The sequence below is a fragment of the Vidua macroura genome, chromosome 5 (assembly GCF_024509145.1).
Source record: "Vidua macroura isolate BioBank_ID:100142 chromosome 5, ASM2450914v1, whole genome shotgun sequence".
Lineage (NCBI taxonomy): Eukaryota > Metazoa > Chordata > Aves > Passeriformes > Viduidae > Vidua > Vidua macroura.
The window spans coordinates 67,356,952-67,382,274 of NC_071575.1; the positions used below are offsets into that span (position 1 = coordinate 67,356,952).

Below are 25,323 nucleotides of genomic sequence, written 5' to 3' on the forward strand. Positions count from 1 at the left end.
CACAGTAAGGGTATTTTTTTTTTTTGAGCCTTAATGACACAGGACTAAGTACTAATGAGGAAAAAATGGGTGAGCACAGCACAAGACAAAATAAACTCATGTTTTTGCAATCAAATTTTCCTTCTTAATATTATCATGAGTTTTCATTAACAAAAGGCCACCTTCATCCACTGAGTAAATTTTGGGCAACTTGAGGTTGCAATTTTATATTTTTTACCAGCTTATAGTAGCATTTATTGCTGAGACCCATCTGAACTTGTGCATAACAGATGGGCTTTGGATCTCTAGAGGCACAATGCTAAATGGGGTGTCTTCAACCCACATCCTATTCAGGTTTGGACCTACTTGAAAGAACAATCAGAAAGATGTCAGGAACCCCAAACTGAGACATGCCTGGGCTGTATTTTTTGAAGCCTCTGAAAATTGTCATTTGGAATACGATGGGTGAAGGGATCAAACTCTTCTATTGTGTTGTAGTCAACAGCTTTTTTACAGAGTTACACCTAGAAGTCAAGACCAGAAGGATCAAGATCTCTTTATATGTGGCAGCTCTATGTCAAACTCCAAATGCAAATACTTGACCACAGGACATGCTACAAAAAGCCATTATGCAGGTCAGTTTTCAGCACTGAGAAAAGCAATTTAATAAGGTTGGCAAGTTTCTCCAGCACCTACCCTGCTAAGAAAGCCATGAACTCATCTGCAAATCACTGAGAGAATTAGGAACTATTATGAATATTATGAGAATTGTAAAATTTATTCTGTACCTGATACTTCCCTGTAATTATCTCAGAGTTTATTTTAAAATCTTATTTAAAAAAGAATAAGGAGAAGTTTTTAACAGTCTTTGAACTGTAGCTTTATTCCTTGAATATTAAACCTTGCTGGAACTCTGAGGCCTAAAAGAAATAGGAAATTCATACACCACTGAAAAGAGAATCTTGTACTACATTGTAAATTGCTAGGAAAAATGGGTGAGAGTAAAACCTCAAGAAAAAAATATCGCCATCAAAGGCCTCATTTTCCACATCCTCTTGTGTGCAACTGCCTACCTTGAAACACTTTATATTAAAGCCTAAACTATCAGCTCCTGCTCCTGCAAAAAGATACTGGAGTGCTAAGGCACATTCTTCATGATCCAACACTGCCTCCTATGTTCTGTTAGGAGAACACAAGCTGTTATTCCTCCACATCTCAAAAAACTTTGAAATTTCCCTACAATTTGGAATTCAATATTAAAAGCATTAAGTCTGGCATCAGAAAGGTTGTCAGAATGCAGGGGCATTATCACATCATTAGAAGTAGTGCTAGTATTTCTACCAGTCTCAAGGTAAGCAATCAATCATGTTTTAACAGAACATAGTCCATCCATTCTAACAATAAAGAAGAAAACTATTTTACACCAATACATCCATTAGGGCTATACAGAGCTTTTTGTTCAAAAGAGTAGTTTTAATCACTTAACAGAAATCCCAGTTAGAAAGGGATTTTTTATCACATATAGTCAACACTAAATTTCTGATAGCCTACATTAATGCCTGAAAAATTAAGATCACACCACCCACAAGATTTTTTGTAATTCAGCTAAGTAAAATACAATGCTGACTTTGAAGCAGAAACAACATCAACTGCATTAATGAGTACATCACTCTGAAGTCTTTGTTAATTTATTTAAAATTAACATGCTGGAAAGGTGATTCATTAGTCTGAACTCTTCCACCAAGGTGTCAGCATCATGAGAGAATCCAAATTTTTAAAACAATCAAAGCAATTTAATCCTGCTCAGTGTATTTGCACTGAGTCCATATTTTTTAATAGTTTATATTGAAGCATTACATGGTTGAAGCTTTCTTGGAATTTGAGACAGCTGAGAATTATAACAAGGGCATTCCCTGAGCTGAACAATGTTTAGAGGCAGACAGGAAATGGGAGAGGAAGAAAAAGGCAAAGAAAGTGGTTTGCCTTAAGTCCTACATCATTGGCTTAAATTTCTAGGTTAAAACCCAGATTGCAGCAAGTTTACCATGCTGCATGTTTACCATGAAGTGGATATTTCAGTATATACAATTGCACAGGAAACAAAACAACACCAAAAAAAGGGTACTCAGCATTTCAGCTGTTACTTATGTAGGGCAAGAAACCTTTAGACCATACTGAGTATTATTGACAAAGTAGAAATATAGTGCATTTCTCCTCTCTCCAAGTAGTCCTTCCAAGGGATTTGGATGCATTATGTATGTAATTTTCATTTGTTCAGCACTTCAGGTTCTTATGCCAGCTACATTTTTAATTTCTGCTTGCTAAGGACTAGTGAACTGGCAGCTAATCAATAGTATAATTAAGGACGACCACTGTTCCAATTTAGCAATAATCATTGCACTGTTTGGGGACATTCTGTACAAATAACTTTGTAATTTAGAAATACCAAGCAGAGGGTGGACAATAATATATGCTTTAATCAAGTATGACACAGTCATAAATTACAAGATCTACACAGAGACCAAGATAGACACCAAGGTGACTTCCCACAATCATGTCATAGGCTTTTTTACCACCTTAGTTGTTCTATCTGGTGGTCTTACCACACTGGAAAAAAAGCCTAAATGGACTGCACTGATGGAGTTTGAGGTGTTGCCTTTCTGCAAGAGGTTCTTCTCCCATAGCAGGATCAGGAGGAGGGAATGTGCCTGCTATGGGCTGCTCAGCCACTACTGTTCTCATGTGAACTTCAGGTGAAATCACTGATGCTTCAAGTCAACAGCCATGCTGTGAAACCTCACACCATTGCCACGAGGATGTCTTCACTGCCTCTCCTACCAAGCCAGTGCTGACTGCAGGGGTGAAGAGCTGAGGCACTGACTGGAACTGACACAAGATTAATCTGGACAGAAAATGCACTGATTTCAGTATCAGTGAAGGTGGTTGAACCAATTCATTCTACCATACAAAGAGTTGCCACATCTAAATCAAGTGGCACTTGATGAACACTTGCTTGTCTCCAAGACTCACTACAAAAAAGTTAACCAAGCAGGAATACTGCAAAGAGCTCTGGGTACATTTTGCTGGACCTCTTTATGCATGAAGACAGTAAATATAAACTCCATACTATTTAACATTCACAAAGGGATGATGCAAAGTGTGCAGCCCTTTTCAGACCTACAAGAATCAGTCCTGAAAGCCATTGCAACAAAAATTTTAATGCTCAACTCTGTGAGCAAGTTGTCCTCCAGACACTCCACCTCTCATGAGGGGAAACCATGAAAAGCAGCTCCTTGGGAAGGCACCAAAGGCCTCCAAGAATTCACTCACCTCTGACATGTAAACTATAGATTTCTCATCTCCCCCATTCCTCTGTGACCCCAGAATCATGAATTCTCATTCTTCACAATTGTTTCCCACGCCCAGCATACTTTTCAAATTGGTTTATCATGCCAATATCTTCTTCCCTCCTCCTCAGTCTCTTCCCCAGCACCTCTTTTTATTGCAGGTTAGACATGATATAAAACCCAACATCAGAATTGGACTTACAGCCTTGCTGTCAAGAGCCCCTTTTTTTTCTCATGTACCAAAAACTGGGGGAAGAGAGTCTCATTAGAGTTGCAGGAATAGAAAAGAAGGCAGTTGCACAGCATTAACGTAACTGGTTTCACACTTGAAAAAGAAAATCTTTATCAAGACATAAGCCACTTGACATGAAACTTACACCTGTTAACCCCCTATGAGGCACCTAGAACAATGGCTCTGCATTTGACTGAGTCTCCTAAAATATCCTGTACTGTAAATAAGCATTGAATAATTACTGGAAAATAATCTCTCAGATACCAAGCCTCTTTTCTTTGAAATTCTGCTTGTCTGGGAGAAAACAAAAAAGTAACCATAGTAACAGAAACATCAACTCCAGTAATCTCATTTTCTTTCAGAAAAAATGCTGTATTTTAGAAATTAGTGACATAAATCAAGGAGATGCAGGTACTACAGGAGGAAACCATTCCTATACCATTAAATATTCCCTTCATGTGAGCAAATAAAAATCAACACCAAGCACATAATATTTTTAAATTTATCTGTAATTGCTATCCTTAGACACCTGGAATGTATTTGTTTCAAGAGCTACAAGAACTTGGGTTCAGAACAAGCTCTAGAAATATGTGAAATACGTTAGCAGAAGTCTCAAGCATCTTCCAGGCAGCCAAACAAACCTCAACAGCTTTAAAATATGAGGACATGGTAAAGTCACACTGTATACCATAAGAAGTGGCACCAATAAGGAGGGTACCAACAAGTAAACACCAAGAGGGGAGGGAAGGCAAAAAAACTCAAGAATACAACATTACTTGTTATGAAATGGTTGTGAAAAAATATGTTTTTAGTCCATAGTGTCAAAGCACACTGGTTGTGTGTGCTACTTTAATGTCTTTCTGGTTTGCTTTTGGCTTTTTCTGGCTGTGTATAACTAAGATTGTCTGCTGGAAATCGACTTACGGCTGAGTGAGGTCACGAGTGATAAAGTCTGAACTCTTGAAGAGGAGGAAGATGTCACTGAGAGCTTTACATTTCAGAGAGCTGTTCATTGCTATCCAATAGGCATCCTAAAGAAACATAGAGATTACCTGAAACGTACCTTTATTAGCAGGAGGGACTGCAAACTTCAAGGCTATCCAAATATTATGCAACGTTTGAAATACATGCAGAAAATTATTTCCTTTTATTTTGAGGAAAACTTCATTAGTGGTTAAAAGAAACAAAATAATTATTGCTTTTCTTATGAATACTTTGATGAAAGCAGTGCAAATTCATTTGCAAAATTAAATTTTTGCCTTACTGCTTCCAGGAACTTTCTTGGAATGCTTGATTAAACATAATGTCTCTTGAGAACACAAAACAACAATATTTTGGTGCACTCATCCTTACAGTATAGTTAAGAGTACCAAAAATTAATTAGAGGAAAGTTTATTGCCTTTTTTTGAAACTGTGGTTACTTTTCATCTTTATACCACGTAAAGGTTTCAACCTGAACAAGAGCCTGCCCATCACACAACCATCTGTGACCAGGATATAGGTTTTAGATAGCAAAGTCAGTGCTGCCATGCATCAGCCTCCCTAAAAGTGCACCATCACCACCTAGTGATAGACAAGGTATCAGTGAAGCGGTGGATTCCACTTAAAGAATCCAGCACTTCACTGCTACCTTGTGTATCACTTCTTCCTTCATCAGAACCACTAGTCTCTTCTTCTTTCCAAAGCATTGAGAGAAAACAAACACAAAACATTTTGTACGACAACATCTGTTACAAGTTTTGGGAGTCAGCATTCTTACCCTTGGAGCACTCCAATTGAGTTTAGGGAAAACACTGCCACCCAAGGAACTTATTGCTTCCTGAACTTTAGCTGTGAACTCGGGAAATTCTGGTGCCTGAACGAAGAACAACAGCAAAAATATAAATTTCAATCCATTTATTAGTGAAGTGTACCCATCTTGTAAATACTATTAGAAATATATATTGCATTAAAAATAAGTCCAAAATCAGTATGAACCTCAGAAACACGGCATACAATAAAATCACTTAAATAAATCACTTTATCAAATCTGTAATTTTTTCAATCAGAGAAAACTGAAAATCCTCCCAGTTCTCACTCTCATTACTAGCAAAAAAAAAATACAAGTCAAATAACCAAACCTTAAATCCTTACCTGTTGCTTTATATCCTATGGTACATTATTGTATACAAATAAGATCCAGTAATATTTAAACTTCTAAAGAGTGATTTTAGAATTAACATATCTTTATTAATTCATAGGCAATTTGAGTGACAGCTGCTCATTTAGGCTTTAGTTTTATAAAATGTTAGTAATACTTTAATCAGCTCTTAAATTAGGTCTTAAAATAGCTGCTTAACAATATCTTGATTTACAACAGAGCACACACTGGAAAGGTTGGACTAGAAAACCTTGCCTTGTAAAGAACATTGAAAATCTAAAAATATCTTAAAAAAAAACCCAACTCTTCAGGTTGCTCCAAACTCTACCCTGAATATGGTGCTACAGAAAAAAAAAAAACAGGTTGCTGACCTTTAAAATAATATGAAAGGATTTGAAGCATATGTCAAAGATTTTTCATGTAACAGAATTTATAGCAAAAAGTATATAGGAACACGATTTCTGCCTATTTTGAAACTCAATTCAAAAGTAACTCCTAGGCTACAGCTAATTGATGTCTCTTAAACAACAAAACCCTCACAGCCACACAAGTGAATAAAAAAACCTCATACATTCTGGCATCTCCTCACTGCAGCTTCCCCAAATGCAAACACTTAAAAAAACCTTCTCACATTTTAGTGCAGTGACCTAGACTGAACTTCAAGCATTTTAAACCTTTCCTTCATAGATTACCTAGTCTCCATGGGAAACTATACTTGGAAAAACTGAAAAAATCACTTCTCTAATTTTATTTTTAGACTTTCAGTTGATTCTAGAAACTGCTCCTGCAAGAAGTAAAACTCTTCTTCCACTGCATTCTGATCCAAGTTTCTCTTGTTTTGACAGAAATCAGGAGTCCTACTATACATGTAATACCAGCACATATTAAGCCTCCTTGGGAAAATGTTACCAATGTGTTATCCACACAAGAGGAAAGTTCTACAACTGCATAAAAAAGCTGGACTCCATCATTTCCTGAATTTTGAATGCCTGGCTTTGTAAGCATTAATATTAATGCAAGTTTTTCTAAAACCAGAATTTTCTGCCCCTCCACTTCCCTCATGAGGAAGCTGTAGACTTACCTAGATATACTAGAGTAATTTGCCCTGTGCTCTTCTGACAGGTAAATACCTCTTAATTATGTAATTATAACAGAACCTGATTCAAAACTCTGGTATTACTTATTTAGCATCACTACCATGAGCTTTGCAAACCATATGATGGATCCTAAAATCCTTGTTTTAAATAATTTACAATTAAGGGAGTCTAGGTTATCAAAGGTTAAATATTTGAACTGAAGATACATCAGTGTAAATTTGAAATGTACTAGTTTTAAACTCTAGGCAATAAATTTTGTGCTAGCAGAAGCACCACTCAAAGCAGGGCTGTGATTGTATGGCACCTAATCCAACATGAGGAATTCCACAGCCTGATGAACATTAGGGAGCTAAAGGACTGAAGTCACAGTATTGATGGCAGGCAAGTGCCTTGAGTACTTTAACTCTGACAGTGACAAGGCAACTGCAAATTTCAAAAAAAGATGTCAGAAAAACATCAAGAAAGCCTGGTTTGCATCCATTATGATCTTGATTTCACGTGCAAGGAGGCCATAAAGACAGGAAAAAAAAATGCTAGAGAGAGATGTACTTAGAAGAAATAATGGCACATCAAGAAAAGAGCTGTGAAGATTGAGCTACAGGGGCTTTGTTTCTTCTGCATCCAGTCTGATTAAATAATTTGGAGAGACTCAAAGTGGTGAAAATGAAAGACAGCTATATTTAGAGCTGTACTGAAGTTAATTTCCTAGAGTCTAACAAGTGTATGATTGTCAGAGATGAAGAAAAGTGTTTATTTTAGTTAAATAAAATTAAGCCAGCAAAACCTTTTTGAAGTTACAGACATTTATACTGTCATCCATCTGAAATGGTCTGAAAAATGTTAAATACAGCAAGAGATATCTCTAACCAGCAACAAGTTTGTATCACAAGGCTGCAGAAAGGAAACTGCTGACAAACCCACAGTGGGCTTTTACAGGACCTTACCTTAAGTGTTGTAGTGTTCTCATCATCTGACCACTGCTCAAAATAAGAAAAAACCAAAGGTTACCCGTTTCCTGAGCCATCCTTTATAATTTATGAGAACATCAGAATTCATGCAGCCTCTTACAACATGTAGATCAAATCATTGCCCCAGACAGCATAATATCACCATCCTGCAATTATTTTGGCTGTAAAGTAAGACAGGAAAAACACTGTATATTCAGCAGAAGTACAACTCTAAAGTATTGATAAAAAGATACCTGTATATATTTCAATTTTGATTTATATCAGAAAGATGGACATTTCAGAACTCAGTCTTCCCTAACTACAGCTTATCTCCAGCTCCAGCACTTCCATCCTTAGACCCATTATCCATTAGCTTCACTTTTATTTATTTTTCATTTCCTTGTTGTACCTTCTGCCACCTTGTAATTACATCAGTTTTCCCTCTAGAATGGCCTTCCGAGTTATTATGGCCTCAGAAACTTTCACTGTTTCTTTAAGTAACTACTCCAAATGTACTCCTAATTTTTCAGGGCATGAAACAGCATTAAGTTCAATTGCAACATTTCTCAATCATTATTACAAATGCAATTACCAAGAAATGAAAAATAAAAAAAGTCTTCTGTGAAAGAACATAGAAATATCTTAAACTTCCCCTGACTTCACAGCATAAGTGAACACATTTCTACATTTTTCATGGTAACTACCACATGAAAATTATTTCTGTGAAGGACTCTCTGCACTTACAAATTATCCAGAAAAAGTTACATATTCATATTTTTCTCAAGATACTTGACATTAATTTGTATTTTATGCTGACCTGTATCTCCTCTGCATCATCACTGCCCTCCTGAGCATGACTTGGCGGATCTTCTCTGAAACAAAAAATTAACAGGAAAAAAATTAAGCACTGGAGTTTGACTTGACCATGTCCATTACATTTCCACAGCATTTCCAGCTCTTGATGTCAAAATGTTTTCATAAGAAGATTAAACCTCAAAACCCTGGCAGAGAAAAATCAGAGAAGCCAGTACTGAAAACTAAAGACCAAATAGCTGGCATTAGGCCTAGATCCTACCCTGAACACTTTGCTTCTTTCAAATTAGCATATCAGTTTTTGCTCTAAAACACCATAATTGAAGCTTTTTGACACCCTGTTAATGATTCTTTTCCAACTTTACTGTACTCTGACACAAACACAAATTTCATTTTTTTAAAAAACAAGTTCAGTTTAAATTTTTGCCTCCATACTCCCTTTCCAAGTAAAAATTCATAAACCTTGAGTTTCAAATGTTAACCTGTGAGTTTCTGGCTCTGAAAAGAAAATGTCCTCGCACTCAGCATACAGACAAAAGAAGATCCTATGGAAAGTGGAGAGTGTAGCAAACAGGGCAAAGTCAAATGTAAATCCCCACCAAAAGTCAATTCTTAGACAAGCTGAGTCTCTGCAGTCCCTCAATGCACTTCCATAGGGACTAAACCATCAATCCAGTTTTTGAGATCTGGACATCAGACAGGGGTGCACTGAAGGTTAAAAGCAGTCTTGGCCTTAAGTGCAAGAAGATCACATTCACTTATAGCTAAGGAAATTCAAGTCAGAGAAAAAATGGTTTCTAAAAGATGCAAACATCTTAAAAATCTAATTTAAGTCAATCATACAGCTGTCCATTACTCCATTGAAGACAGCAAAATTGTAGAACACAGCTGTTAAGTCAAACCTTCAATTTCAGCCTTTCTGAAGGCTTATTAAAATATACAGCTACTGCTAAATAAATTGCACAATTCTGCAGAAGCAGGTGACAATGCTACTTCTGATCCAAAATGATTTAAAAAACAATTCTAATTTTCTGGATATCCTTTAATAAGAAAAAGAATTTAGAAATTAAAAATTAAATCCTTTCATGTTTACAAGCCATTTAAATTCAATTTTTATATAAGTTGATTCCTCATAAATCAGACCAAGCTCCCTTTCACTCACAGCCTCACTGGTTGCTCTGCAAGGGGCAAACTACCAGTTAGGGAATCATGGAGTGAGGACTGATTTCTGGGTTTGATCATTAACAAGATGCATGCAGCAACCATTCCACAAGGAAACCACACAGTGAGATCCTACACAGAAGCAAAGAGCAAGGCCTGTGCTGTTACCAGCTGTTCCTGCTACCTCTCCACCTCATTCTTCTGCATCCAAAATCCTGGCATGGGTATAAATACAGGACATTCAGCTTTGTCATATGCATGGATTACCCATATGCAAATGATTATATAAAATGCTACTAACTATTGAGTCTGTTTATAACTTATTTTATTGAGAATTAAGCTCAGGTAATGTCACTTCACCCCTGGACTGATATGGGACAGGTCAAGCCTGTGAACCAGACCCAGCTAGATCCAAAGAACCAAACACAAACCAGCAGCTGAGCATCCCAGAGACTGGTACATTCCCCAAAGAAAGGTGAGGAAAAAAATGAAAGGACTTTGTCCACTTGTCTAGAAGGAATTGTAGTTAATGGATTTTAAGATCTGCTTCAGGCACCAGCAAATCCAGCTGTACTAACAACAGTCAGCCCATTCACATGCTCACACAGTGTGAGGTTTACTGCAGTCACACTGGTCAAATTTAAAAACTCATTATGCTCAATACAATATGTATATACAAAATGCTGTTGTGAATATAAAATGGCATTAATACTTGGAGGCTGGGGAGAAAACACACTTTACCTTCCAGAAACCACCAGTGTTCCATCATCCAGCAAATATTCTTTCACATTCTCTGGCAGGGGAAGTATAACACTGGAAGAAATGTGAAAACCTCTTTAATACCTTATTATTACTTGTTATAATAAAATCCTAGTAAAATAAAAGTATTTGTTTTTTTCATAGCACATACTCCAACAACACTAGGATTTGTCCTCTAACATTATAGAAGAAAATTCTCTTTCGCCCATCTTATCCCTCACCAAAAAAAGCAATGCCCATTTTCCCTCCATGGAAGCATAGGACAAAACTTTTAGATGAAATACACAAAAATGCCCCACTCCTTCAAAGCTCTAAGAACTTCCAAGTAAAATTGTGTGCAGCTTGTGAAGAGACAACATGTTGCTCAAACTAAAACGAAAGGTTTTCCTTCTGAAATCCAAATCAAAATTTGCCTATGCCATCCTAATGTTCCAAATATGCAGGACTGTCACTAAACTTACTAAAAATAAGTCTGTGTTAAACACTAAGAAAGATAAAAGATCAAATGCTTTGATTACTAAAAGCATGATGTCAGCACTTTTTGATCCAACAGGGTGGCTATCTTGACTTTCCTGAGCTACTGGTAGTTCTTGTAACTATCTCATGACCTCTAGCAGCACCTTAGAAACTGCAGAATTTCCTATGGCTTCCAGAAATACACAGAAACACCAAGTTGGCCACTTGGCTTGGATCTACTCAGTCACAGTTTAAGTAGGAAAGTAGAAACAGTGTGGATATCTTCTGCTCAGCATGGAGTTCCACCAGGAGAGCGGGGAGCACAGGGGTACCTGGCCTGCCCCAGGGCTTCCCAAAACACTCCCTTGGGATTGTGAGAGACAAGACCCCAGCTCCCTGGGCTGCAGTTGATGGCTCAATCAATCCTGCACCACCTCCATCCCAGCTCTGCCCCACACAGGTCCCCTCTATCCAAACAACCCCACAGAATCCCAGAATGGGTCAGGTTGGAAGGGACCACAGGGCTCATCTGCTCCGACCTCCCTGCTCAAGCAGGGCCATCCCAGAGCACAGGGCACAGGGCAGGGATGTGTCAGACACTTCTGCAATATCTCCGGTGAGGGAGACTCCACAGCCTCTCTCCACAATCTGTTCCAGTGCTCGGTCACTGCTCAGGACAGAAACTCTTCCTCATGTTCAGGTGGACTTTCCTGGGCATCAGTTTCTGCCCTTTGCCTTCTACAGCTGGGCACCACCAAGCAGAGCCGGGTCCATCCTTTGGCATCCCCTTTTTAGATATTTATATGCATTAATGAAGTCCCCTCTCGGCCATCTCTTTTTCCTTACAGTACCTGAAGGGAACTTGCAGGAAATATGGAGCAAGACTATTTACAAGAGCTTGTAGTGACAGCACATGGGGGAATGGGTTCAAACTGAGAGAGAGTCGGTTTAGATAGATATTAGTTATAATTTTTTTCTTGTGAGGGTGGTGAGGCCCTGGCACAGGTTGCCCAGAGAAGCTGTGGCTGCCCCATCCCTGGAGGCTGGAAGGAGCTTGGAGCAACCTGGTCTAGAGGAAGGTGTCCTTGCCCATGGCAGGAGATTGGAACCAGATGATCTTTAAGGTCCCTCCTAACCCAAACCATTCTGTGATCCCCGAGGCTGAACAGGCCCAGTTCAGCTTTCCCAGTCTCTTAACCACGCTCGTAACCCTGCACTGGACCCGTTCCAGGAGCTCCATGTCCCTCCTGCTCTGAGGAGCCCAGAATCGGACACCGCACTGCGGGTGAGCCTCCGCAGGGCAGAGGGGAGGGGAAGGACACTCTCGCTCGCCCCACACTCCTCCCCACAGCGCTCCCCTACGCCCGCACCGCCTCTCCCAGCCCCCGCCGCCCCTCACCGCCCACACCTGCGGATGGTGACTGCCTTGAAGAGCGGGTACCACACGGAGAACTGGCAGTGCGCCACCTGCTCCTTCTTCATCCTCCTCTTCCTCCTCCTCAGCCCGGCCGCTCCCGGAAGCTCCCGCTCCGCCCGGAACCTCCCGCGCAGCTCCGGGCGCCGCCCGGCGCCATCGCCGGCGCACAGGGCCCGGCTCCGCCCCCGCCGCCTCAGCGCTGCCCGGTGCCGGCAGCGCCCCGGAGCTCTCGCTGCGCTGCCTTCGCTCTGCCCTTCTGCCCCGAGCCGAGGAATAGCTGAGTAACGCGTTATCCTTTTAGGTTCTGCTCTCCTCCCTGAGCCCGCGTGTGCCCTGCATGGAGCTGTTTCATAGACTCATAGGATGTTAAGGGGCTGGAAGGGTTCCAGTTCCAATCACCCCCTGCCATGGGCGGGGACACCTCCCGTGAGACCGGGTTGCTCGAGGCTTTATCCGTCCTGGCATCCACAGCTCCCTGGCAATCTGTTCTGGTGTCTCACCACCCTCACAGTAAAGGATTTCTTCCTAATACTTCACCTAAGTTTCCCCTCTTTCAATTTGTACACATTACCCCTTGTTCTGTCACTACACTTTTGATGAATAGGCCCTCTCCAGCTTCCCTGTATCTCCTTCAGGTGCTGGAAGGTGCTCTGAAGTCTCCACACAACCTTCTCCAATTTTCTCAGCCTGTGTTTGCAGGGGAGGTGTTCCAGTCCCCTTATCAACTTCGTGGCCTCCTCTGGACTTGCTCCAGCAGTTCCATGTCCTTGTAGTGTTTGGGACACAGAACTGTGCACAGAGCTCCAGGTGGGCTCTCACAAGGGCAGGGGAGAGGGGCAGAATCTTTGGATGCAGCCGTGGGCTGTGAGCTCACATTGTCAGCTCGTGTTAAGTTTTTTATCAACCACTATTTCGTTTTGCTCAGTCCCAAGTCAAGCATTAACAGAGCAGTATGGGGGATGGTTAAGCCCCGTGGTTCAGCTGTTGTGTCCCGTTCATGGCGTTGTTTCCATGCAATGTTTCCTCGTGTGCTCTCACATCTGCACTGTGGGGATGTCTCCCCAGCTGTGTGACACCTCAGCTGTTGGGAAGTTTGATAACACCATGGACCTGCCTCTCACCCTCTTCTGCTTGTGTGAGATAATCCTTGTTTGCTTTGCAGTTACTTGCCCACGTTTTATTTGGCACTCAGTGGGTCATCCATGTTTCTAGATACCATGATAAAAATGAAACATTTTCCCCCTACTTTTCTCCCTCCCCTCAACTTAATTGTTACTTAATTGATATTGTTTCTAGAATCATAGCGCTGAAGTGCAAGTAACAAGGTTAAAGCGCCTGAGGTGTTTTTAATGATGTTTATCTTCAGCCTAGGTATCTCAGAGTGCTGTTGGTTAAATCGTGCATAAAATGTTGCCAGTGTGTCTTTTGCACACTATAAGAAAAGCTGTATTTCATTTGACCTTGAATTTGCCATGGGACTCCCCCCCATTGCTGAGCTTCCATTAAATCTGGTTGCTATCAGCTGGAATGTGTGTTTGGATCAGAGAATATCTTCTGAAAAGTGATTTAGGAAAGCTAATCCATCTATCTAAGTATTAATATTGAAGTATAGTTCTGATATCTTGACTTCTCTCTCAAACTGATTCACAGACCTCAGTTGACTTAAGATTTTAACTGCTGGGAAGGTTAATTTGGAAACTGTAGAATGGCTGGATGCTGCCTTGAAAGGAAGCCACTCCATAAAGAAATAAGCCATGGGAATAAAGTTACATGTTTTATAAATGGCATGGCTTTTTCAGGACAGAATTTGACCCCAGTTTGAAATAAATGGAAGAAGCAGCATGATTTGCCAGCAGTACACTGTAACACTGGGCACAAAAACTACCAGAGAAAGTAGAAAACATTTATTTTTCCCTCTAATTGATAGTTTGAGTGCTGTTGATTCATGTTAAGGCAGTTGATAAATGTGGGCACTTTGACATATTCTTAAGATTGCATTTATAACAATTAAAAATGTGTATTCTTAGAGCTCATGTAATCCTAAGTCAGGTAGCCAGGCTGCTGTATCAGCTGCATTGAATTTTTAACTCAAATGAACTCGTATTTATATGCAGAGGGAATTTTATGAGATAGAAGAACTGCAAGACAAGGCATGATCTGAAAGCTAAATTGGCCTTTAGAAACCTCACATTTTAGTGTTAAATTTAATTTTCAGTTGTAGCTAATTTTGTTTATGAACAAGAGATGTTGCTATCTTTGACAGCATGACTAACATGAGATGCCAGAAATGCAGCCTTCATTTAACCAAACAGCATTTCAGCTTGTAACAGCAGAAATTCTCACTTCTATACTGCCAACTGAATCTGGACAAAAATACTGTTTTGGTGGAACTTCTAAAAATGTCACTATACATAGAGTTACTGCACCCACTTGTGGAGGAGACCCAAACTACAGAATCTGGGATAGATCAGCATTCCTCTCTTTTTGAGATGTTCACCCATTTTAGGTTTTAATGATAATTCAAACTACTGAAACTGTATTTTTTGTTGTTGTTGTTTTAAGTAGCAAGTCACTGCTGATTCTCTCAGGAGAGAACAAGCTGTTTTGAAAACAGGTTCTGCCATGAGATGAGGTTCTAGTATTTTTTTTCAAGATACAACTGTGGTAATCCACATTTGAGAAAGATACACTGGTATTTGTGCAGAAGGATTAGTGTGGTCAATGGAACAGGATTTCCTGTGAGGGGAGAGTAAAAGAGGAAGACTTAGCCCAATCCAAAGACAACTTTAACGAGGCTATGGTTCACTCTCTACTCCTTTGATACATTTATATTGACAATGCAATAGGCTATAATTCTTTCCAAAGGTAGGAGATGAATTTGCTGTAGCTGGGCATGTAAGGTTTTTGTGTTTTTAAAGACATCACACAGAGCCTCCTTTGACTGTTTCTCCTGGGCTGTGCTTCTTTTTCCTATGTTTGGTGGAAAGCTTGATCTTGTATTTGAGAATCACAGCATGAGGCCATGGCTATTGTCCAGATAAAACTCTTCAATCCTAAGAGAAGGGAGTTCCAACACTGGAACAGCTGACTGAACTGAAGTGGGATAGAAACCAGAACACAAGCAACTGAACAGTTTTTCATACAAATAGTGGTAATAAAATTATGTCGTTTTGAAAAGGAGCTTCATTGCCTTAAGAGAATATTATAGAACTTTTTTTTTTTTTTTTTTTTTTTTTTTAAGGAACAGAATTTGGTTTAACAGGTCAGGGTTTCTTTTCAAGACTTCATTACAGAAAACCAATCTTCACATTTGACCTCTATCACCTACTTCATCCAAAACCACTTTCTTAAGACTTAAGGAAGAGCCTGCCCTGTGTACAGACCAGGGAAATGGTTTCATGTAATTTAGTTTTATTCCTGCTGATAAACAAAAATATTTAGTCCTACCTGTTCCTTTTAACTACTCACTGCAAGTGAATGTCAATCCAGTATGTAAGAAAGCTGATTGTTGCTCTTTCATGTTTCACTAGCGTGCAACAGATGTTACCACAAAAGGATAAAGATGAAGTAAAAGCTGGGTGTGACAGAGAAGCTTTTCACACACTTTGGTACTATTCTTTGCTAGAGACCACAACAGAGCCTTATTAATCCATAGTTGAAGTTATGGAAAGATTCTTTTTGACTTTATGGAAAGATTATGACCATCATAACTATGACTATCATAACAATCATCCATGAGTATAGGTGATTGAGATCTTTAAGATTATCTCATCTCATCTCATGTGTCCTGGTGTTTAAACTGGTTTCTTTTCACTGGCTTTTGCTTATGATTCATGATGATTTTCAGGATTTCAGTATTAAGTTAATATCAGAGATTGTTTCCTGGTATAAGTTTCTGTGCTGAAAGTGCCCCATAGTACCACAGTCTCACAGGGTCAGTCTCTAATACATTTTTTTTTTCTGCTGCCTGCTGTGTCTTTAGGCTGGAACTGGTGCATAATCTCACTTTCCTGGGGATGCAGGCTGAGGCACAAGCTGCAGGTGCAGAGCCTTGCTTTGGGCATTTTTAAAATGAAAAATGCATGGTTGCATGGTGTTGGGCACATCATTCCCAGTAAGAGACTGACATGCCATGGTCACACTATCACACCAGCCCCATGTGCTGCCCCATGTTTTTTGACCTTGCTTTTTAGTGGAAGGATTGAGTAATTTACGTGTTTATTTGTGATGTGAGCTGGAGGTAGGTTCTAGTTCTTATTTTTAATAGCAGACAGTTTTTACAGGACTTTACTGAAGTCCTCTTGGCATAAGTTTTTTTTTTTTTTTGCACTTTCACAGTGGAGTGCAGAATCCTGTTGTCCAGACACTGTTGACAGAGCATTTCACCCAGATCAGAATGAAACTACTTGAAATGGATTAATTGTCTGTATGTATGTCTGACATTTGAATAGGTAAGAAACGTGTCTTCAGCTGGCATAGCTCCCTGGCAGCTGATAGGACTATTAAAACTGTACAAATCAGGGATTTGACCCAAATTTACATTTCTCCTTTAAATTATTTGACTCTGAAATCACTGGGTGGAGCTGAAAACATGAATTGAACTTGCCATCACATGTCCCTGACTTTCTCCAACAAGCTATATTTGTTAATTTACGGTGCAGAAATGAACCTTTTAACTTTCCACTGAAAGCAAATATTGATTTTGTTTCATATATATCTGGACTTTGCACAGGAGGGGAAAAACCTGACATTCCTGAAAATGGCAGCTGAGACATCCACAGAAGTTGCAAAAACAGCTAAACAGTTCGTCCTTAAGGAAGAGGTACATCGTGCTTGGGTTTGACTCTTTTTGTTGTTAAATAACAATTATTTGTGAGTTTGTGAGTGCAGAGTACAAAATGCTAGAGAGGCTGGATGTTCATAAAAACCTATTCAATAGACAAAAAAATTCTTCTGGGTTGTCAGAGAGTTTAAAAGATGTGACGTTCCTCTTTATTGAAATAATAATACAAATTATCAATGAGGAAAGAGAAATCTACAGTGTTGCATTATTTTAAGCTGCTTCTCTTTTTTTTCAGATTTTGCATCTGTTTCTTGTATTGTCTCTTCAGGAGGTTTTTCAATGTTCAGAAATAATGCTGATATGTCTGAGAGACTTTACAAATTGGTGGGTTATGAAACTCAGCAACAGTTTTCTCTATCAAACAGCTTTCTGTCTCTTTAAGGTGGCAAACCACCAAGGGTTGCTTTAACACGTTTTGTGTTTGCTGAAAGGATTTGAATTTAGATAATTGCTGTTTCAAAGACATCAGTAAGGAATTAGTAAGAATAATACCAGTCCTAAGAAAGGATTCTGGAGGTACTTCATTCTTATTAGAAGCACTTTCACCCTAAACTGCCTATATTTGTTTCTGTCCCCTTTAAAGTGAACTCTTAAAAGTTAATCTTTGGTGTTAAGGCAGGTTTGGCAGTATCCTGCTCTTGTTATAATACAAATGTGATTTATTTGTTCTTCATGGAGTAACACACTCTTGTAATTTCTTCTGGTTTCAAGGCACAAGGAAAGAAGAGATTTGTTTGTATTATGTCCTTTCTCTTGGGCAATTTTAATACAAATATTTTGCAAGCATTAAAGGATTTAATTTTTTGAATGTTTTTGGGTTTTCTATTTAGAGCTAGGTATTTTACAGGCAGCATTTTCATTTTATCCTCTTTTGGTTTGGTTTTGTATAGCTTTTGTATGGTTTTGTTTCTTTGGTTTGTTGTTGTTTGGGGTTTTTTTGTAATGTCTCTTAGTTATTCTCTTTTTTTAACAACTCTTTGATATCACTGGAAATTTATAATTAGATCTTATATATGTTTACTTTTTTCAATAATTTTGTGGGTTTAATACAGAGAAGTATTTACCATCTTTCTGCCAGTGGCTCTTATATCAGAAGTGGTTCTGTAACTGTGCAGTAACAGTGTGGCCTGATGCTGGACTATCTTCCATGAAAGTGGGAGCTGATCTTACTTCATTCTTCCTTTTTCTGGGAAGGCACATTCAGGCTGTTATAAGCAGATGTTTTTTGCCCCTCAAAGTAATAGACAAATAAATAAAAATAACTCATTTTAACACAAGTTACAGTAAAATAAGCAAACTGCTAAGCTAGTATCTTTGGATTTTTCTCTTTTTACATAAAAGATGAGGAAACATCATAGGGAAAATAAACTCACTTATCCCAGAAAAGACATTTGGTCACAGTGTTAATGCCAAGTACTCACTCAGCAGCTTTCAGAACCTAAAGGGGCAGGTATGTGTCACTCTCAGAGCTGCAGAATACAGCAGTTACACAAGGCCACAGTCTGGGATCAGGGCAAGAAGAGTTTCAGCGTAGCTTGGTTTTCAGTCCTGCATGCTCAGCTTTTGGGCTGTGCTCTCTGCTAAGGGGGCACTCGTGAGCACCAGTGTAGCTAAAGTCTGTGCAGCCCAGAGACCCTTTTGCAGCTGATACATTACCCTTGCAAAATCCTACTAAAAAATGAGGACTTTGCAGTACATAAAATCCCACTGAATTAATCAGAACTTGGTTATAAAACTCATGTTAAGAAAAGCTACTGTCTTGGGGTTATATTTTTATTCATATTCAAGAATTTAGAGTAATTTTTTTTCTGTATTAGCAATAGGAATGCTGTTGAACATTCCTGCATGTGGTGTGATGCTGAAACCTAAAAAAATTGTGTTGTTTCTCCCAATTCTTTGGAATTAATTTTATAATGTATTTAACAAATCATTCTTTATTTTAGGTAATTGTAGAAAGACAATGGTTGAAGCTTGCAGAAACAACTTACACTGATCCCTTTGGGAAAACCAGGTAATGGCCTCTCTGGTATTGCAAATTCCCAATTGTAGAGACTGGCCCCAGGCTAGAGAGCATGAGCATTACAAACACATCACTCCACACAAGATAAGAGCTGTTCATTGTGAGGTTACTTCAGGGCTCCTGCTGTTCAGAGGAGAGAATCTTACTCCAGCAGATGTGCAAGCATTGAGATTTAATTTGGCTCCTAAATCCTCTTGGGCACATTGGACCTGGATTGTGCTGCATTTCTTTGGAAGGATGCGACACAGAAGCAAGTTCCAGCTGTGCAACTACTCTGTGACAATCAGGGAGTCCATCCTGTGGCTTTTCTGGTTTTTCATTACAAGTTCCTTTTTCCCTGCTGGTGGTGCTGGATCCTGCATATTATTGACAAATTAATGTCCTCTTGTATGTTATCATTTCTGTCCAGTTCTTTTGTACTCTTTAGTTTTGCTGTATTTATGTAGGTGTTAAACATGGCTTTAGTTCCCTCCCCTTAATGTGTTAGATTCTGTACTGATTGCTTTCTCTAGTGCCTCCCAGTTCATCAGCAGAGTATCCTCTTAAAATTAGCAAGATTGGATGTTTTGTGTAACTAAAATTAACTATTTTCTCTCTCCCTCCTTAAGTAAGCAAAAGAAAACTATACTATAGACATTTTATAGTGCCAGTGTATGACAGGGCCTGCCTATGGCCTGCTGCTTCTTACAAGACCTCACTGTGTGATGGTACATTTTGCTTTAAGTGAAAGTAGCAAGGGTAGAAGATGATTTATGTATTCATTTGTTCTTTTCTCTGTTTAAACAGAACTTGGGAAACTGTAAAACGTACTGGCAACAAAAAGGGAGTTACAGCTGATGGTAAGAATTGGTGGCTTTTTCTGTTTGCCTTTTTTTCCTGTGAAAGCCCTTCTGATAAGCTGACAATGCAGATTTTGAGCTGATCTGTTCCTGAATGAATGAGGATGTGGAACAGGTGGCTTGGCAGAGCTGGCTTTGCTAATTGAAAAGCTAACTTAAGTGCTGAAGAATCAGAACCTTACTGGTGGGATTGCTTTCCCAAGGCCATTGTGTTCAATTTAAAATTATGGAGCACTTCCTAAGACATCAGGGGTGCCCTGACACAGAGTAGCTCACAAACTGGTGATTGGGTCTGCTGTTAGGGGCCAAGGGGCTCTTTGGAACATGATTTAGAAATGGAGAGTAGAGTTATCTACAGAGGCTTTCAAGCAGTTTCTGTAGGCAGGAGAGCCCTTCCCTGAGGCTCAGTCTTGCTTGGTATATGTGGCTCTGGCTTGCTGGGGAGCTTTGAAGATCTCTCACTGTGCATGATATAAAGAGCTTAAATTCATCATTCAGGATTCTGGAGCAGGCATCTCAACATTTAATGCTCAGAGTAGCAGCAAGGTTCCTTTCCAGATTTGGCACTAAAATCTTTCTGCTACACTCACGTTCCATGTCCTTGTGTCTCCTATGGCTGTGGTAGGTGTAGCAGTGATAGCAGTGCTGCAGAGAACCCTGCACTACGACTGCATTGTCCTGGTGAAACAGTTCAGGCCCCCAATCAATGGCTACTGCTTGGAATTTCCTGCAGGTAAGTGGCTGAAACATTGGGATGAGTCACATATGGTTCAGTGTGTTTAGATTTGCTTGGAGTGTCAATCTTTATGAATTTTATAGGTTGTATGTATTTTATAGGTTAGACTTGAGGATCTCCAAGGTCTTTTCCAACTTAGTTGATTCTGTGATTCTGTGATCTTAATGAAGCTCCAGCTGGAAGACCATGCTGAGCTCCGCTTGCTATTCCAAAATTGGAATATTTGATAATAACAAAACCAAAATAAGCTTGTTTTAGTAGATTGGAGAAAATTCCCTCCACTTCTCCTTTTTCTAAGAGTCAAAGCATTTGGCTTCTTTCCCTCATGAGAATACTAATGCCATTTTTGGGGAAGGCATCATGATTCTGTAGATAATTGGTTAAGGATGTGGGCAGCAGTATAATGAATCCAGGGATTGGAATCCTTCCTAACACTTATCTCACTGTAAAGACAGAGTAGTGATGATGTTTCCCCTTTTCCATAAAGCTTGATTAGATCTCAGGATGGATATTGCAGTTAAATGGGAAGCTTTTAATTGTTTTTGTGTATTATGTATCTCCCAGGCCTCATTGAGGAAAACGAGTCAGCAGAAAGTGCTGCGCTTCGAGAGCTGAAGGAAGAAACTGGGTACAAGGGGGAAGTCATTGAATGTACTCCAGGTCTTTGCTTTTTTTTGTTTTTTTCCCACCAAAGCTAATTCTGTCTTGATGGCTACTCTAAATGTCTGAAATGCTGTAAACCAAAGGGAAAATCCAAGCAGCAAAGTCTATGCAGATTAGCAGGGTAGCATCTCATGGCTGTAAAAGTAAAACTTTGGTCCTTGATGTGAATCAGTTGCCAAACTTCAGTCTGAAGTAAGTTTGATGTCTATAGGGAGGAAATTGCTATTAATTAAGATCCTTTACACAAAACCCAATTATTCAAGCTGTGATTTGGCATTTTAGTGTAAAGGTCTAAATTGCTGGACTTCTGTGAACAGCATCTATGAACTTAGAAAAAAAGCTGCATAATGCAGAGGTCACCCTTCTGTCAGCTGTGGGGAGGTGACAGTACTTGTGGGGAGGTGACAGTACTCGGGTTCTCCAGCTGGAAAGAAGAAAGGAGAGTAATTGCAGTAAATTTGGAGATCCTTTGGAATATGGTTGTTCCAATCCTATGCTTCCTACATAAGATAAAATGAAGGCAAAATGAGGATCATAAATCAAACTTGAGAAGGTAGGTGAGGCACTTAGGATTTTGAGGAAATGTCATTGCAGTTGAGTCTTGTCTCTGTTATTAGGTACAACTGCATGCTGGAGATTGGGAGAGGTTGGAGACAGGTGATGGCAAAATTAGACTCCAACAGACTGAGGAAGTCTATAAGGGATAGTTCACAGTAAATCTTTAGTCTATGGAATGGAAAGTAAATTTGGCTGTGAAAACAAGTCTTCACAGGCATCTGTAAAAGAGCTGAGAGTTACAGAAGCATTACTTCTAAGAATATGCGAAGACAAAGTTTTCTCTCCTCTTACAGCACAGATGTCTGCCAAATATATATTCTCCTATTGTATCAGATACATTTCTGTGAAAGCTTTTGCTAAAATGTCAAGGTGCCTGACTCCTGCTCTGGAAAATGAACCTCTCCATGTGCTTGTTGGCAGCTCTGTGCTTGGACCCAGGAATGTCAAACAGCACAACACACATTGTGAGCGTCATCATTAATGGAGATGAGGCTGAGAACACAAGACCTAAGCAAAACCTTGGTGAGTTTTGTACCATTTATTTGAACATTTTGAGAAGATAACAAAACAATGGGTTTAAAACAGTTAACCCCACCACTTCACCTCTTCTGTCCTAGCTGATTTGGATACTGCACATCCTTCCAATCACATCCTGCAGTCTAGATGAGTGTGTCTCTGCTGAATCCACTGGGGAAACCCAGCTGCGAAGTGTCAGCTGTTGGCACACTCAGAATAAAACATTTTAGTGCCAAATTTCAGTGAGGGCCATAAGCACTTGTGAACCTAGATACTGCTCTCAGTCATAGCTTTACTCTGGAAGTAATTGCAGTGTCACTCACAGTCAGTCAGCCATCAAATGCTTTTTAATTGTAAACTCTCGTGTATTTCAACTCCTAACTCACTACTCTTCTCATTTGCAGATGATGGAGGTACGTAATGTGACTGTGATCTCATTGACAATAAGGTCATGATTCTTCATATGGCAAGTTTTACGTAGAAAAAGTCAGTTAAAACTAGTTTTTATTTGTGCTTGGGTAATCTCCTGACCCTAATCAAATGTGCCTGAGGTTGACTTTGGCCTAGATGCAAATTCCTGAGGGGCATTATTACGTCAATTATCTTTCCCAGTGTTGCACCTATAGCACCAGTATTTCAGGAAATACAAATTACTGACCCCCCCAACAGCTGTAGGTCAAGGCCTAAAGACAATTCAGAGAGACAGGGGAGGGGTAAGCCAGCATAAATTCATCATTAACAAACCCTTTGAGATGGTTTGGTCTTGAAATGCATCTCCAATCCATTCCTCTACCAGGAGAAGCCAGACAAGTTTTCTTCATCAGTGTATTTTTCATTCTCAAAAGGGAGGCTTCTCTTTTTGGGATTCTTATCCTTCATAGCTACCAGCTACACTTTTTACCCCAACTGTTTTTCCAGCTTTTTTCTGCCAAACATTTTTTAGTGAGCCCAGTCACTGCCTTCTCCTGTTTAATTGACCTTTTCTTGATACATGAAAGCTCACAACTTTTGGATGGTGATGAGCATTAAATCAGTTTCTTTCCCCTTCTAAATTGCAAGAAACAGAAAACTGAGGTAAATTTCTGTACTGTTCATTAATTTAAGAACGTGTAAACCTTTTTCTTTTCTCCTAGAATTTGTGGAAGTTGTTTCACTTCCAAAGAATGACCTACTGCAAAGGATTGATGGTAAGAACTTTCTGACACATTGAATGCACGAACATGAGCTTCAATAATCCCTTCTCAGGGCTCTTCATGTCATCTCTCACCCTAGAATACTGTATGTTAAACAAAAAGCTGTGAGAGACCTGGCCAGATATGAGAGTGATAGCAGGAAGAGTTTGCAGTGTCTGGAATGCTACACATCTTCATTTTAGCAAGGACTTAGATTTCTGTAAAGCTGAGGTTTTAACAGCATCTCATGATCTTTTTTCTTTTATTTTCAGAACTAGTAGCAGAGGAACATCTGGCAGTAGATGCCAGGGTTTATACTTATGCATTGGCTCTAAAGCGCGCAGCAGAAAAACCGCTCCAAGTTCCTTTTATGAAGTTCTAGAACTGGACAATGAGAAATTTAATTCAAAAACTGCCCAAGTTGGATGGCTTAGAAGTACAACTCTTCTTGTAATCAAGGTCCTTTGCTTTACTTGTAGAGCAAAAAAAAGTGTTTGTAGTAATGATTCTGGTATTTTTATTTTGAATTATGTAACTGACAAAAATTATTTCCTCTAACTGCTCTGTCAAGCCTTGACAGAATATTCATAATAAAAATACTGTTTAATTTTCAGAATGGCTTATTTCTCACTAGATTCCTCTCTGCACTTACAATTCAGTATAGGAAAGATGCTTAGGTAACCGTGGTCGGTGTTGTAACACCATGGTTCCAAAGGAGGCAGAAGCAGGAGAGTGAGTGCAGGTCTCTCTCACAGCACTCACACAACTCCTAACACCTGGAGAGAGGAAAGCTCATGGTGGGCTGCAACTTCTTTATGATGGGCAGCAGAGGGGCTGGCACTGATTTCTTCTCTCTAGTGACCAGTGATAGGACCCAAGGGAATGGCCTGAAGTTATGTCAGGGGCAGTTTAAGCTGGATATTGGGAAAAGTTTCTTCACAAAGAGGGTGGCTGGGCACTGGAACAGGCTTCTTGGGGAAGCGGCCACAGCACTGAGCCTGACAGTGCAAGATGTACAATACTCTTGGGCACATGGTGAGATTCTTGGGATATCCTGCACAAGGCCAGGAGTTGGACTCAGTGAGTCTTGCAGGTCCCTTCCAACTCTCACAGAATTGATTGCAGAATATCCTATTAGTAGTATTTTCTGTGACAGGAGCAGGGACAGCAGCACAGGAACACTGTGTGCATGCTCTGGCTGAAGTAATTGAAATGGCAATTTAAAGAACTTCCTATTATGATTTAGACATGATGTTTCCTTCTCCCAGCCCTAAGCTATGCAGAAAGAGAATACTGGTTTGTTTGGTCTAAAATAATGATTATGACACCACCATCTACTGGTGCAAACCAGAACTGTGCAGGCCCAGGGGATCCTGCTGAAGGTATGAGGTCACTTATGTGCCCTGAGAGGGCACAGCCTTGAAGTTTTCTCTCTCCTGAGGACACATGTTTGTACCAGGCTGCACCTTCATTCAATCAAATCACTTCTAGGTACATCTTATCCCAAATAAACCTTCAGTGCATCTGCACACAGTGGGCTGCTACTAATTATGTAAACAGCCACCAGGGCTGAAAGGTCAGGATCTGAGAGATTTAATAAACACACATCAAAATCAGTCCTGCCTCTG

The 25,323-nt window shown here is 39.7% G+C and overlaps 2 protein-coding genes across 6 annotated transcripts in view; one reads left to right on the top strand and one right to left on the bottom strand.

Annotated features, from left to right (window-relative positions):
* CDC123 (cell division cycle 123) overlaps nucleotides 1-12,525 on the bottom strand; it is a 32,951-nt gene extending 20,426 nt beyond the window's left edge. Inside the window, exons 1-6 of the mRNA XM_053978746.1 lie at nucleotides 12,340-12,525; nucleotides 10,458-10,529; nucleotides 8,560-8,614; nucleotides 7,740-7,772; nucleotides 5,318-5,413; nucleotides 4,483-4,589 (exon numbers count right to left, since the gene is read on the bottom strand). Of these exons, the coding sequence (XP_053834721.1) occupies nucleotides 4,483-4,589; nucleotides 5,318-5,413; nucleotides 7,740-7,772; nucleotides 8,560-8,614; nucleotides 10,458-10,529; nucleotides 12,340-12,413 (437 nt within the window). The 5' untranslated portion in view covers nucleotides 12,414-12,525. The remainder of the gene's footprint in view (nucleotides 1-4,482; nucleotides 4,590-5,317; nucleotides 5,414-7,739; nucleotides 7,773-8,559; nucleotides 8,615-10,457; nucleotides 10,530-12,339) is intronic.
* A 19-nt stretch (nucleotides 12,526-12,544) lies between these two features.
* On the top strand, nucleotides 12,545-24,313 carry NUDT5 (nudix hydrolase 5). Of its 5 annotated transcripts, none has more exons than XM_053978747.1 (9): nucleotides 12,545-12,624; nucleotides 17,081-17,170; nucleotides 19,135-19,202; nucleotides 19,998-20,050; nucleotides 20,676-20,783; nucleotides 21,351-21,446; nucleotides 22,428-22,538; nucleotides 23,657-23,710; nucleotides 23,968-24,313. In XM_053978747.1, coding segments are annotated over exons 2-8 (501 nt in total). In that variant the 5' UTR covers nucleotides 12,545-12,624; nucleotides 17,081-17,107; the 3' UTR covers nucleotides 23,659-23,710; nucleotides 23,968-24,313. The 5 variants fall into 5 exon arrangements, with proteins under 5 accessions (XP_053834722.1, XP_053834725.1, XP_053834723.1 ...); XM_053978750.1 differs by having other exon boundaries at nucleotides 12,555-12,629; XM_053978748.1 differs by lacking the exon at nucleotides 12,545-12,624 and adding an exon at nucleotides 16,698-16,799.
* Nucleotides 24,314-25,323: the final 1,010 nt, after the last annotated feature.